At 33.8% G+C, this 13,642-nt stretch overlaps 1 protein-coding gene across 10 annotated transcripts in view; it reads right to left on the bottom strand.

Moving 5' to 3' along the window:
• The window catches only part of RPS6KA6 (ribosomal protein S6 kinase A6), a 174,080-nt gene that overhangs the window by 112,376 nt on the left and 48,062 nt on the right, over positions 1 to 13,642 (bottom strand). For all 10 annotated transcript variants that reach the window (XM_061135966.1, XM_061135967.1, XM_061135965.1 and 7 more), the window contains 3 exons: positions 7,266 to 7,382; positions 814 to 895; positions 77 to 157 (listed from right to left, as the gene is read on the bottom strand). In XM_061135966.1, the coding sequence (XP_060991949.1) occupies positions 77 to 157; positions 814 to 895; positions 7,266 to 7,382 (280 nt within the window). The remainder of the gene's footprint in view (positions 1 to 76; positions 158 to 813; positions 896 to 7,265; positions 7,383 to 13,642) is intronic.

Here is a 13,642-nt window from a genome sequence, read left to right as displayed (position 1 = left end):
TATCTTAAGTTACATTATTGTCTGAAAGGAAATATTAGTTCTCTAATTCCATATTTTTTTTAAAAAGATTACATACCATAGTGCAATTTGACAATAAATGGATGATTTACTTCCACCAGTATATCCCTCTCCATCTTTGTCCGAATTCTGTCTCGAACTAAAAATTACAGAAGGGTAGAGTATATTGTTCTTGTATATAATTTCAGTAGAGATCCCATCAATAATTCACCAAACACAAATACAGAAATTTATAATATAACTTTGTAAGTGCCTGAATTTGAAGTCAATATTCTTAGGCAGTAATTACCACAGTATAAAAGCTAACAAATTCAGTTTAGATCTAGAGATGGGTTAAGTGCCACAGTGTTATTTGGCGGATAAACATTATATATTAGTATTCAAATGAGTTCGCTGACTAAAACTGAGCACAGTGTTATTGTTATCACAGCCTGGAAGACAGTGTATATAAGTGTATGCAGGTGGCTGTGCCTTCTCAATATGTAATACCAACAGATGGAACAGAAAAAATAAGAATCTTGAAGAAAAAGAATATAGTTTAATAAAATAAGTTCACTTTAAATTAAATAAAATATATCACTTTTTATCCCATTAATTATTTTTTTACCAGGATACACTCTCACTAAATTAGGGTATATGTCAATATCAAACCTAGAAATATCACTTACCACTAGAAAGCTGTAACAATTACTAATGCTAAAAGGAAACTAAATCTACCCTTATAGGCAATACATAGCACATTTCTTAAAACAAGCTTTACCAAGTTCTATTTTAATAAGCTTTCTGATCTTCTACCTTTTAAAGAAGCTTTTTTTAACACCTTCATTGCATAGAGTTGTCCAGCATCAGGACCGGTCTTCTTTCTAACGAGAAATACCTAATAAGAGAATTAAAATTTAAAAAGTGAAATTCACACCCCAAGCCATTCCTGCTATACATATACATTAGCATATACAAATAGCCTTACATATTCTCTAATTGTATAAAGATATACTTTTCCCTATAAATTATACTTAGTTTACACTTTCTCACTTTCATTCACTTAGTAAATCACATGCTCATACATCCTACTGTGGAAAAGAAAATTTAAAAGAACATTTGAGAAGTTTGTGATATAAGAGATAAATAATATAATGAAAGACAATTTGAACTAAGGGAGCTCCTTGTAAGACACAAGTTCCTTTTTGTTTTCTTAATATGGAGCAAACAAATCTAATTACTGTTAATTTGACACCTTCATTTCTAGTTTCCTATTGGTCCATTTTAGAAGCTACCAGGTATTTTATTTTCTAATAGGGCTTCTCTGGTGACTCAGACAGTAAAGAATCTGCCTGCGATGCAGGAGACCCAGGTCCACACCTGGCTCATGAAGACAAGGAGGAAAATGCAACCCACTTCAGTATTCTTGCTGGAGAATTCCATGGACAGAGGAGCCTGGAGGGCTACACTCCATGGGGTCGCAAAGAGTCAGAGAAGAATGAGGGGCTAAAATTTTCACTTTATTTTCTAATGAGATATCAGAGGCAATTCTTATCTATCTGCCAAGTGAAAGAATCATGATGGCGAATATTTCAATAAAAAAATGAAAGTTACTGAGTAAGCTTAAAGTAATAATTTCTCATATTTTCAAACCAAGAAATGATTCATTAAAAGGTAAGTTTCAAAAAGCCTCAATTATGAAGATGAATATGAGTATATTATAGTTTCATAACAGTTATTTACTACTAAAGGGTTTTAAATTAGTTTTAAATTAGTGTTCACTGCCTCAACCTGCCATCCTCAACTCTAACAAGCTCTATTCAAATGCTGATAAATTTAAAATGTGATCAAATTAACTAGTTTGTATACATAAAACTGCAGATTGGAGAGCTTCTAAGTAATTTTGGCTTTTTCCTATGGTAGAGCTTGAAATTCTTTATTCCAAATATTCTATGTGATATTATATATCAGCCAACTGGGCAAGTGGGGGGGGGGTTCATTTAATCACTACTTAATCTCTCCTTCTCCTATTCTTGTATCAGACCTAAATTCAAGGACCATTTCAGTTTTATCTGTTTTCATACTATCTATTGTAGTGCTTCTCATACTTTGTGTGTAGACCAACCAGTCTTTTTTCCCCCTTTCCTCCAAATCCACTGCATACCATTACTTACTATTTCATCAGTGAAAAACCATGGACTTATATGTATTTATATAGCAGATTTCAGTCTATATAAGTTTTTAAAACAGATTAAATTAACTGCCATAATAAACACACAAAAGCGTCAAAGTTAGGCAAATGGCATTAACCCTAAGTACCAGACTTAGTTTTCATTCATTTTAATGACATGGACAAATAAATGTTGACAAACAGTTTCCTTTTTTTCTAATCAATATCAGATGATCAAGATATTAACAACAAAGGAGTCAAGTCATTTCATGAGTGATGACTCCATTACAAGTAGGAGAACTATCTTTCTCAGTTTCTTCCAAGAAAGCATTTCTCAATTATTTTTGGTCTTAAGAATTCTTTTACAAACTTAAAAATTACTGATGACTCCAAAGTACTTTTGTTTTTGTGGGTTATAATTATTGATATTTACTGTATTATAAATTACAGCAAAAATTAACTATGTATTTATTGATTAAAAATAATAAACTTATTACATGTGAATATAAATTTTTTTTATAAAAATGACTATTTTTTCCAAAACAAACCAAAAAATATCACTGAGAAGACTGACACTGATTTACATTTCTACAAGTCCCTAATATCTGGCTTAACAGAAAATAGTTGGATTCTTGTATCTGCTTCTACATTCAATCTGTTGCAGTTAAACTGCTTTGGTTAAATTATAAGAAGAAAAGCAGTCTTCACACAGTTATGTATTTGGAAAAGGGTAAAGTATTTTAATAGCCTTTTCATATAATTGTGGTTATTCTTCTTTGATATGACACAAGAATTTGACAAGTAGAAGTTTCTTAAAGATTAGTTGCAGTGATAAATCTGAGACCACATCAATTAACTGTCCATATTCTTTTACATAATAATCCACTGGTCTGTGGGACATGTTGAATGGATTTTGCACTGATGGCTGATTTGATAACATCATGTGTTTGTCAACTCAAAAGTACTGGTTCGCTGAGTTATGCAGATCTTCCAAATGTTGACAGTAGCAATCTCATCAGGAAAGTCTTTTGAGTACTGGGAACATGTTGAGCACAGTGGCAAATAAAAATTGGCCAAAATTCTACTTTTTTGCTTTGAAGTTCAAATTTTATCATTGGCTAAAATACTAAGTTGTTTTCCATGAAATAACAGGTTCACTCTATTCATTTTTGAGGAAAACATCTACCAAATGCCCAAGTTTAAGTTATCATAGTTTGTCAATCATTCTTTCATGGAAAAATGACATTTCATGAAAAAAGTGTCTAGTGTAGCTCACAGTTCAAAAAACTTCACAAGTATTCTGTCTTGAGACAATCATATTTTTTGGTGTGCAGCTAAAGTACTTTGGGTACTTCTCATTTCATCCCACAATATTAAAAAGAAGCATACTCAAGGATTGATATTTGATAAATCTAATCATTGTTAACACCTCATCAAGGACATTCTTAAGTAAAACTTGTATTTTTCTAACTATGTGTGGCAGTGAAGGTCATGATTATTGATAGCTTAAAATCACTTCCTGGATTGTGCCAAAGTGCCAAAAACTTTACAAATAATATCTTAGCATTATTATAACACAGTCTTGTTCTTAAGGACTCCCTAAAAGTGTCTTGTGGATATCCAAGGGTAGTAAGATCACACTTTGAGAACTACTGTTCTAGAACACAGCCTTTAGTGGGGCTGAAAAGAATGGAATACAGAGAGTAAAAAGAGGCAATTAAGAAAGAAAGGAAACAATAGCCCAGGTTTTCTGAAAAGACACACAAAGCGGCCACTGTTCCCCTATCTCTTAAAACACTCACTAATATCTCAATATGGCATCTAATAGAAGCCATCATTCACAGTCTAGGGAAGTAATTGTTTACTTTTTCATTACCTGATTTGTTCTTTTCAGGTCTAATGAATGAACTTTCCTAGCATAAGAAAACATCATCTCACTCTACTTTCTTCCCATGATCAACTACAGAAGCTGCATGATTTCAAATTACTGTTATCAAAAAACGTAGCTCTCCTCATGAGAGGTTTCTTTACAGCCAACCTAATCCAATTCTCAGAAATTGTTCAAAAGAAAAATGAATGAGTGAATTACTCCAACATACTTTCTCTCTGTCATATGGACTTCATTAAGAAGTATTTGTTGGCTGAAGTGAAGTGAAAAACTGCACAGTTTTAACACTAATTGGAAAGAAAGGACCAACTGAAAGAAATTTTAAGTTGTAAACACATATACTTGATCAATTACTTAAGAGGGCAAGGGTTTGGTATTTTCAAAAATTCATTTTAAAGTCCTAAAATTAAAGATTTTACTATCACAAAAGCAAACAAAATAAAAAGGAATGTTAAAATGTATGCTTTATGTAAATATGATTTGACATGTGAAATATATGAAAGGCTAGTCTGACAATGCCAAAGATGTTTTCATGTGTTTTATTTTATTGTGTTTTAAAATAAGTAAGTTATTTAGTATACTTTATTTCAATTCACACATTACTTAATGTGCTTATTACAGAATTTTATATGCATCTTTTGGTGGCTCAGTGGTAAAGAATCTGCCTGCCAAAGCAGGAGACATAGGTTTAATCCTGAGCTTGGGAAGATCCCCTGGAGAAGGAAATGACTAATCACACCAGTACTCTTGCCTGGGAAGTCCCATGGACACAGGAGCCTGGTGGGCTATAGCCCATGAGGTCACAAAAGAATCAGGCATGACTTAGCAACTAAACAACAACAACAACATAAGTTGTTTGGTATACTTCATTTCAATCCACACATTACTCGATGTGCTTACTACAGAATTTTATATGCATCTTTTATGATAATACATGCATCTTTAAAATACAATTTTATAACTGATTTTCATAGTATTTTTCCTTATTAAATAGATTGGATAGATATTCATGTCACAAAGTTTATATATGCTAAAATACATTTATTGCATTTTAACAATGGAACTTTCATAGAAAAACTTATAAATAAGACTACAGCTCAAAGTTTCTTGGAATTGCTCCTACACTTATCTGATTCACAGCCTTGGCCAAATTCCTGACTAGGTTTGGCATATAACAAGTCCCAACCACACAATGCCTACGCAAATGATGTAATACTGACAAGAAAGTGTTTTCACATCCTAGGAAGAAAAAAATAAGCCACTTGCTTAATATTTCTTTGGTTGATGACCTGCACAAGGATCACTATTCTGTATTTTAGTATTAGGAATTTTTTTAAAGGGTTTCTAAGATATCCTTGTTAAATCAAAGTTCCTGCACAAAGCTGAACGTTTCCTGAAGTTTTTAAGGACCACATTGACAACTTGTCAGCATGTTTCTATATTTAGTGTGAAGATGTTATTGAAGATATTCATTATGTTATACTGTATTTTCTTTACGAAGCTCCATAAGAAAAATTTCTCTGGTCTGTTTGATATACTTCTTAAAGATTCTGTCAATAATCATACAATTAAATGTATCAGCCTCTTTATAATGCGGCCAAAAATTTTGAGGCCTTTACACCATGCATTTGTGAACAACAGAGTTTATTCCTGGCTTCAACTCATCTTTCCTGTTCTAATTTTTCTGCTTCCATCATCATCCCCACTTATTTTTAATTTTATTTTCTTTAGTATTCATTTATGAAAGCCTTAAATCCTTTCTGGAACAAAGCTGGATATAAATAAATACACATATGGATAAGTGTGTGTGTGTATCAAATAACAAGACAGATACTTTTAATGGCTTGAAATATTTGCCTGGTGAGATTTTATTTAAGTCAATATGCAAGCATTTATATATTGGGGATATAAAAGAAATTCATCTCTGTTCTTCTAAAATTAACGTCATAAAAATAGTATGTAAAATATTTTTTTTAAATACTGTACTTTTAGTAACTTTAAAAAATAAAGGTGTTCAGGATGCACATGCCTCCTCTACAGGTCAGTTCTATAAATACACTCCCCCCCCCCCACACACACAGATACACACATCTATTAAAAGCTCCTTCTAGTTTTACTCTCCCCAGCGTAACTATTCAAGCCTATCTCCTTGTCATCATATACCTCTTTTACCAATTCACTGCCAAACAATAATCCACCCTAATCTGTCCTTTTTGTGTCCTGAAAATATTTCTCTATATTTTACATGTTGTATTTTATACCGCACAGATATCAGATTACTTTAAGAAAATTAACGTCTACTTTATATTCATCAATGTTACTTTAAAAGTGGTATACACAAACCCAGTGTTCAATAAGTGTCTTTTTAAAAATATTTCAGAGCATAATAAATAAGCAATGCTCAACTGCCTTACTTTCCCCTTTGAAACTAAATCTCAGCCAGCCTAAAATTAGAAATTAGTAGCTTTCTCATTATCTTCCTTCCCTTAAATTGCTGTTGTTGCTGTTTCCTAAATGCTGTTACTTAATACCTGTATGTAATATTTTTTGTATCTTAGATGTTAGGTATACAAAACTCACAAACCAGACCTATAAACTTCTTTCCTAATAATCATGTACTAGTAAGCACTGAATAACCAATTTTAATAATGAGTGTCAGAGTTTATCCTCTCAATTTTGCTTTTTCCCTTGAAATTAAAACCCTTTGAAGGTAGGAGTTTTATACAATCCCTATATTACCCAGAACTTACCATAGCTGTACATTCACATATTTTTTATAACAGATGATAGATTAATAATTTATGCATTCATACATGAATTGATACATGCATTCTGACTTCTGTGATAGAGCTAAAGAAAAAAATCACCGAGAGAGCTGAGATCATGACAGCACGTGAACAGAGAAAGATGTCTTTTACAAAACTCAAACTTTCTTGATTTAGGCAGCAAATAAATAGTTATATTTATTATATACTGTTATATACTGTCCTGGAGAAATCAGTGATCCCAGGAGATTAGAAAACATTGATTATTACAGAGAAGTATAAAGAAATGGGATTTAAAAAAAGAAAAGGAGTGACATTAGACCTTCCTTTGTGTGTATCATTTGATAATTTAGAAATGGCACATTTACCAGATTTCTACCTATGTGTTCAAATTTTTGCTAAATGTTTAAAAGAAAAACAAATGAGGGAAAAAAGCATTCGTTACCTTTCCAAAGGATCCCTGACCAAGAACTTTGAGCAACTCAAATTGTGCAGGATCTGCTTTCTCATATCCTTCCTTAACATGATGAGTAATAGGGATTTCTTTAACAACTCCTTCATCCTGTAAAAAGAAATCCAAGCAATACTCAAATATAGTTACAACATCTTATGATTAGCTCCATTTAGAACCAGAAATCACAACAGAAATAATTTAATGCCTAACTCCTTCAATCTAGCACAGAGTTGAATGGGCTACTAGCATCCCCACTTCCTGGGTTTTGTAATACATAGGTAATACCACAACCGCTATAATTTCATGTAAACAGAAGCATACAAAATATGTGCTTCAGCTTCTGTTCCAACTAAGTAGAGACAGAAAAAAATCAACAACTGAAAGAGTTGCCTTTTAAGACCTTCATAAGCACATGCAGAGAAAGTAAAAAACCTTGTAAATTGTGACATGACAAAATCTGTGAACCTCAAGAGTTCTTTCATTATACCATTTTAAATAGTCAGTGATATACAAATATTTATATGTCCAGCTATTCATATCATTTTAAAAGAAACTGGCATGGATAAACAAAATCTGCAAAGCCCAAACATGTTTCCAGGCCATACGCCCACTTTTATTGAAATTTTACATACACTGATAGATTATATGCCAGATTTCCTACCAACTGGGTCAGGCAGAAGGCAAGCCACCCTGGAACTGTTTCTACCCCTTGATATAGGACTCTATATCAAGACCACAATCAGATGAACTGTAATTCTAGCCCCTAGCACAGTAGTGAGGATAAAAAACAAACAAATTTTCAGATGTATTACGTATCACAAAATAACAAGAGCTGGGATATAATATCCAAACTTCTGACTATAGGGGAGAAAACTGAGACCCACAGAGTTTAAGTTCACATGACTAGTTAATCACAATGTCTAGAAGTTGTGGTAGCTTTCCATTATATCGTATTAATTCTGGTCTGGATGGCAAAAATGTTCTCAATCAATTCACCTTTTAATTAATTCATTAACCAATGGTGAATGTGGCCAAAGTGGACAAGAGTATGGTCCCAAGTAAGTTAGGCTTCATGGTAGCTAAAATAACTACCATGTTATATAATCCAGCAGAGTAATTTTAGCTTTAGGTATTAGGACTCATTAATCAGTCAGAAATGAAGTATCAGTTCTGAAAAATATGCCCCTGGATGTTCCTTTATTTTTAATATTTAGTTTTAATTGATTGATGATTGCTTTACAATATTGGTTTGATTTCTGTCATACATGACCATGAATTAATCATAGGTGTACATATGTCACCTCCCTTTTGAATCTCCCTCCCACTTCCCGCCCATTCCCATCCCTCTAGGTTATTACAGAGCCCCAGTTTGAGTCCCCTGAATCATACTGCAAATTCCCATTGGTTATCTATTTACATATGTTAGTGTATATGCATCCATGCTACTCTCCCCATTCACCTCACCCTCTCCCTCTTCTCCCCGATCCTTGTCCATAAGTCTGTTCTCTAGGTCTGAATCTCCATTGCTGCTCTGTGAACAGATACGTCAGTACCATCTTTCTAAATTCCATATATATGTGTTAATACACGGTATTTGCTTTTCTCTTTCTGACTTATTTCACTCTGTATAATAGGCACTAGGTCCATCTACCTCATTAGAACTGACTCAAATGCATTCCTTTCATGGCTGAGCAGTATTCCATTGTATATATGTACCACAGCTTCCTTATCCATTCCTCTGTCAATGGACTTCTGGGTTCCTTCCATGCCCTGGCTATTGTAAATACTGCTGCAATGAACACTGGGGTACATGTGTCTTTTTCATTTTTGATTTCTTCAGGGTATATGCCTAGAAGTGGTATTGCTGGGTCATATGATGGTTTTATTCCTAGTTTTTAAGGAATCTCCATACTGTCTTCCATAGTTGCTATATCAATTTACATTCCCACCAGCAGTATAAGAGGGTTCCCTTTTCTCCACATCCTCTCCAATACTTGCTGTTTGTGGATTTTTTTGATTATGGCCATTCTGTGTGGTGTGAGGTAATATCTCATTGTAGTTTTGATTTGCATTTCTCTAATGAGTGATATTGAGCTTCTCTTCATGTATTTATTAGCCATTTGTATGTCTTCTTTGGAGAAATGTCTAGTTAGGTCTTTTGCCCACTTTGATTGGGTTGTTTGTTTTTCTGGTATTTACCATTGCAACTAAAAGAATAAAATACCTAGGAATAAACCTACCTAAGGAGACGGAAGAACTATTTACAGAAAACTATAAGACACTAAGGAAAGAAATCAAAGATGATATAAATAGATGGATGGATATTCCACACTCCTAGGTTGGAAGAATCAATATTGTGAAAATGACTATACCACCAAAAGCAATGTACAGATTAAATGCATCTCTATTAGATTACCAATGGCATTTTTCACAAAACTAGAACAAAAAAATTCACATTCGTATGGAATCATAAAAGACCCCAAATAGCCAAAGCAATTTTGAGAAAGAAGAATGGAACTGGAGGAAACTGATTTCACACTATACCACAAAGCTACAGTCATAAAGACAATATGTTACTGGCACAAAACCAGAAGTACAGACCAATGGAACATGACAGAAAGCCAAGAGATCACCTCACACACATATGGGCACTTTATCTTTGACAAAGGAGGCAAGAATATACAATTGGAAAAAGACAGTTTCTTCAATAAGTGGTGCCGGAGGAACTGGACAACTATATGCAAAAAAATTAAGTTAGAATACTTCCTAATACCATACACAAATATTAACTCGAAATGGATTAAAGACCTAAATGTAAGACCAGAAACTACAAAACTCTTATAAGAAAACATAAGCAGAACACAGTATGCCATAAATCATAGCAAGATCCCTTATGACCCACCTCCTAGAATAATGGAAACAAAAACAAAGACAAATAAGTGAGATCTAATTAAACTTAAAAGCTTTTGCACAGCAAAGGAAACTGTAAACAAAGTGAAAACACAACCCTCAGAATGGGAGAATATAATAGCAAATGAAACAATTGACAACGGATTAATTTCCAAAATATACAAGCAGCTTGTCCCTGGATGTTTCTTATAGAGCAAAAGAGTATTTCACTAGACTCTTTTAAGTAGCTATGAGAATGAGTTTCCTCTCTGAAAAGGGGTCTTTTTTGTAAAAATGTGAAGGACTTTTTTAATGCAAATACATATGCTTTTAATTACATTAAAGTATGGCATATCTTTATGCATCTTTGCAATATATGTATACCAAAAGCAACATCAAATTGCATACTCATTAATACTACAATTAGCTGATTTTATACCACATATTATGAATGCAGTAAAAGTCTTCAAAGTATGGACTGTAACAAAAACATAACTTATTGGGAGTTTTCTCCAGTGGAAAGAACACTGGTAGAAAAGTCACAGAGTAAGTTTTGTTTCTAGCTCTGTCATTCATAAGCTAAGTAGCCTTGGCCAAATCACAAGCCACTCTACCTCAGTGTTCCCACATAACAAAAATTACATTAGATTGTTCTTTAAGGTCCTCTCCAAGTCTGTGATATTATATTGAACACAATACAGCATTTTTACGTTTAACAAGGCACTTCAGTTTCTGCCACATTGACAATCATCATTAAAACATGGGTCATAACATCATTTTTTTAAAAAATGTTCAGAGCTAAGTAACAGCTATATTCCATCCTACTTCGTTTCACCAAAACTAAGCAAATCTTTGAACAGAAATGTCTGTCTAATGACTCTTCTAATTAAAATCCATATATGCCCATCATTTAAAAATGCAATATGTCCTTCAATTTTTAGCAGTATTACACAATAAAATTTCTGACATGAAAATGCTCTAGATTAGAAAAGACTTTTCCCAATAGATAGCCACCATATAATACTGTCACACTGAGTCCTAACAGCTTACCTTTTCTTTCCCACTAGACAGTGAGCTTCGTGTATCCAGGTAATATCACATTCAACTCTGCATTCCTAATGCTTAGCACAATAATTGTTTGACCTTGTGGGAGTGGACAGCCCAAAACAATTCAACCAATTTCATAAAATGGGAATGGAAAAAAAAACTTATTTTTAAGAAGAAAGATTCGTAAAGGTAAAATCAGTAAGAATCTTCAAAATTATCTTTAATTACCTTTTAAAAAACAGAAAAATATGTATGAATAATTTATTTTTTAAAATACATAAAGGGAATGGGGAAATAGCAGATTCATTCAGAATAATGGAATTATGTCAAATTTGAATAGAACTGACTTTGTGATAACAATATATCTAAATTTAATAATATAAGCATTTTTTCCTTAAGAGTGTGAGGAATATAAATAATTTTCCATATTATTCATGATCAGTATTTTTTTTTTTGGCCATGTCATGTGGCATGTGGGATCTTAGTTCTTCAACCAGGCACTGAACTCATGTCCCCTGCACTGGAAGCATGGAGTCTTAATCACTGGACCACCAGGGAATTCCCCATGATTCATATTTTTATTATACTGTGCTATACTCAACACAAATAAAGGGCATAATGATCCCAGAATCTGTACTTTTAAAAATTGCTGATATTAACTTACTGACTGGCCATCTGCCTTTTATAGATATATGTTCCCAGACAAATAGCTATATGTATTACATTACTAAATTATGGCTAGTTTGTCTTTTAGACAGTAATTTACAAATTTTCTAGTTTTAAAAAATTACTTTTAGAATATTTATTCAACACACAAATTCGGGTCTCACCGCCAGAGATTATGGTTCATCAGAACTAGAAAGGGAACTCAGGCATATGCATTTTTTAAGGCACTCCCCTGGAGGATGAAATGACCACCACTCCAGTATTCTTCCCTGGAGAATCCAATGGACAGAGGAGCCCAGCAGGCTATAGTCCATGGGGTTGCAAAGAGTTGGACACGACTGAGCAATTGAGCACCAAGATATATATAGTTAGACAACATGTGCACACAAATATATACACACATATACACACACACAATTGGCTAATTATTACAAAATTATTTCAGTATTTGTATGCAACTAGCTCTTTTGCGGAGAAGGCAATGGCACCCCACTCCAGTACTCTTGCCTGGAAAATCCCATGGATGGAGGAGCCTGGTAGGCTGCAGTCCATGGGGTCGCAAAGAGTCGGACACAACTGAGCGACTTCACTTTCACTTTTCACTTTCATGCATTGGAGAAGGAAACGGCAACCCACTCCAGTGTTCTTGCCTGGAGAAACCCAGGGACGGGGGAGCCTGGTGGGCTGCCATCTATGGGGTCGCACAGAATCAGACCCGACTGAAGTGACTTAGCAGCCTCAGCAGCAGCAGCTCTTTTGCTCTGTCAAATTATCTGGTACCTTCCAGTGTCATCATTTCCAATTCTGGTCTTTCTTATTTCATCTGCTCCCTGCCCTATTATTGTCTATTGCCCAACACTTCTCAGCTTCCCCAAGGTTACATATATTAATGCTTACTATTTAAATGTTCTCCCCCCACCTCACCTTCAATCCTCCTTCCTTCCTCCATCTCGCTTTCTTCTGGTTCTATACCATTCTGAAAGCTTGAGAGTGGCCGCAATTAAACACAAAATAAAGTAGTAATGAACTTATCAGTGATCCATTTGTTTTTCCTAAGAGTTATTCATTTTTGAAAAAATGTTCCTATCCTGGTATAATAATGTTGTATTATTATTATCTTATCTTCTCATGATACTTAGCTTCTCAAAATACTCGCTTTTCTTTATTTACTCACTCAAAAAAATCAAGAACACTCATAAAGCACATGCTATACATTAGTCACTAAGCTATATACTGGGACTTGAGGACTTCAGGAAAGCAAATGCTGCCAGAAATAACATTTTCCTTAACAAGACAAAAAGGTATATAATATATAATGGACTGAAACATGCCCCCTCAAATACATATGCTGAAGTCCCACAGTACCTCAGAATATAACTGTATTTGGAGATAGGGTCTTTAAAGGTCAAGAGGGTGGGCCTTAGTCCAATATGACTGGTGCTTCTATAAGAGGAAGAAATCAGGGCATAGACACACAGGAAAAAGCACGTGAAGGCACAGGGATCTACAAGTCAAGACAGCCATCTACAAGTCAAGCAGAGAGGCCTCAGAAGAAACCACTCCTGCCAATATCTTGAACTTACAGTCTCCAGAATTGAAAGAAAACAAATTTGTTGTTTAAATCACCTAGTATGTGGCACTTAGTTATGACAGCCCTAGAAAACTAATACACAGTACCTAATTTTATTTAATCTGCATAAAAAAGTTGGTAATGTAAAATTAAAATTTAATAACTTTGAAATAGGGACTACTATTCTTTCCAACAT

The sequence above is a fragment of the Dama dama genome, chromosome X (genome assembly GCF_033118175.1).
Source record: "Dama dama isolate Ldn47 chromosome X, ASM3311817v1, whole genome shotgun sequence".
Classification (NCBI taxonomy): Eukaryota; Metazoa; Chordata; class Mammalia; order Artiodactyla; family Cervidae; genus Dama; species Dama dama.
The sequence above is the reverse complement of the archived record's forward strand: the minus strand, read 5'-3'. Positions and strand labels throughout refer to the sequence as shown.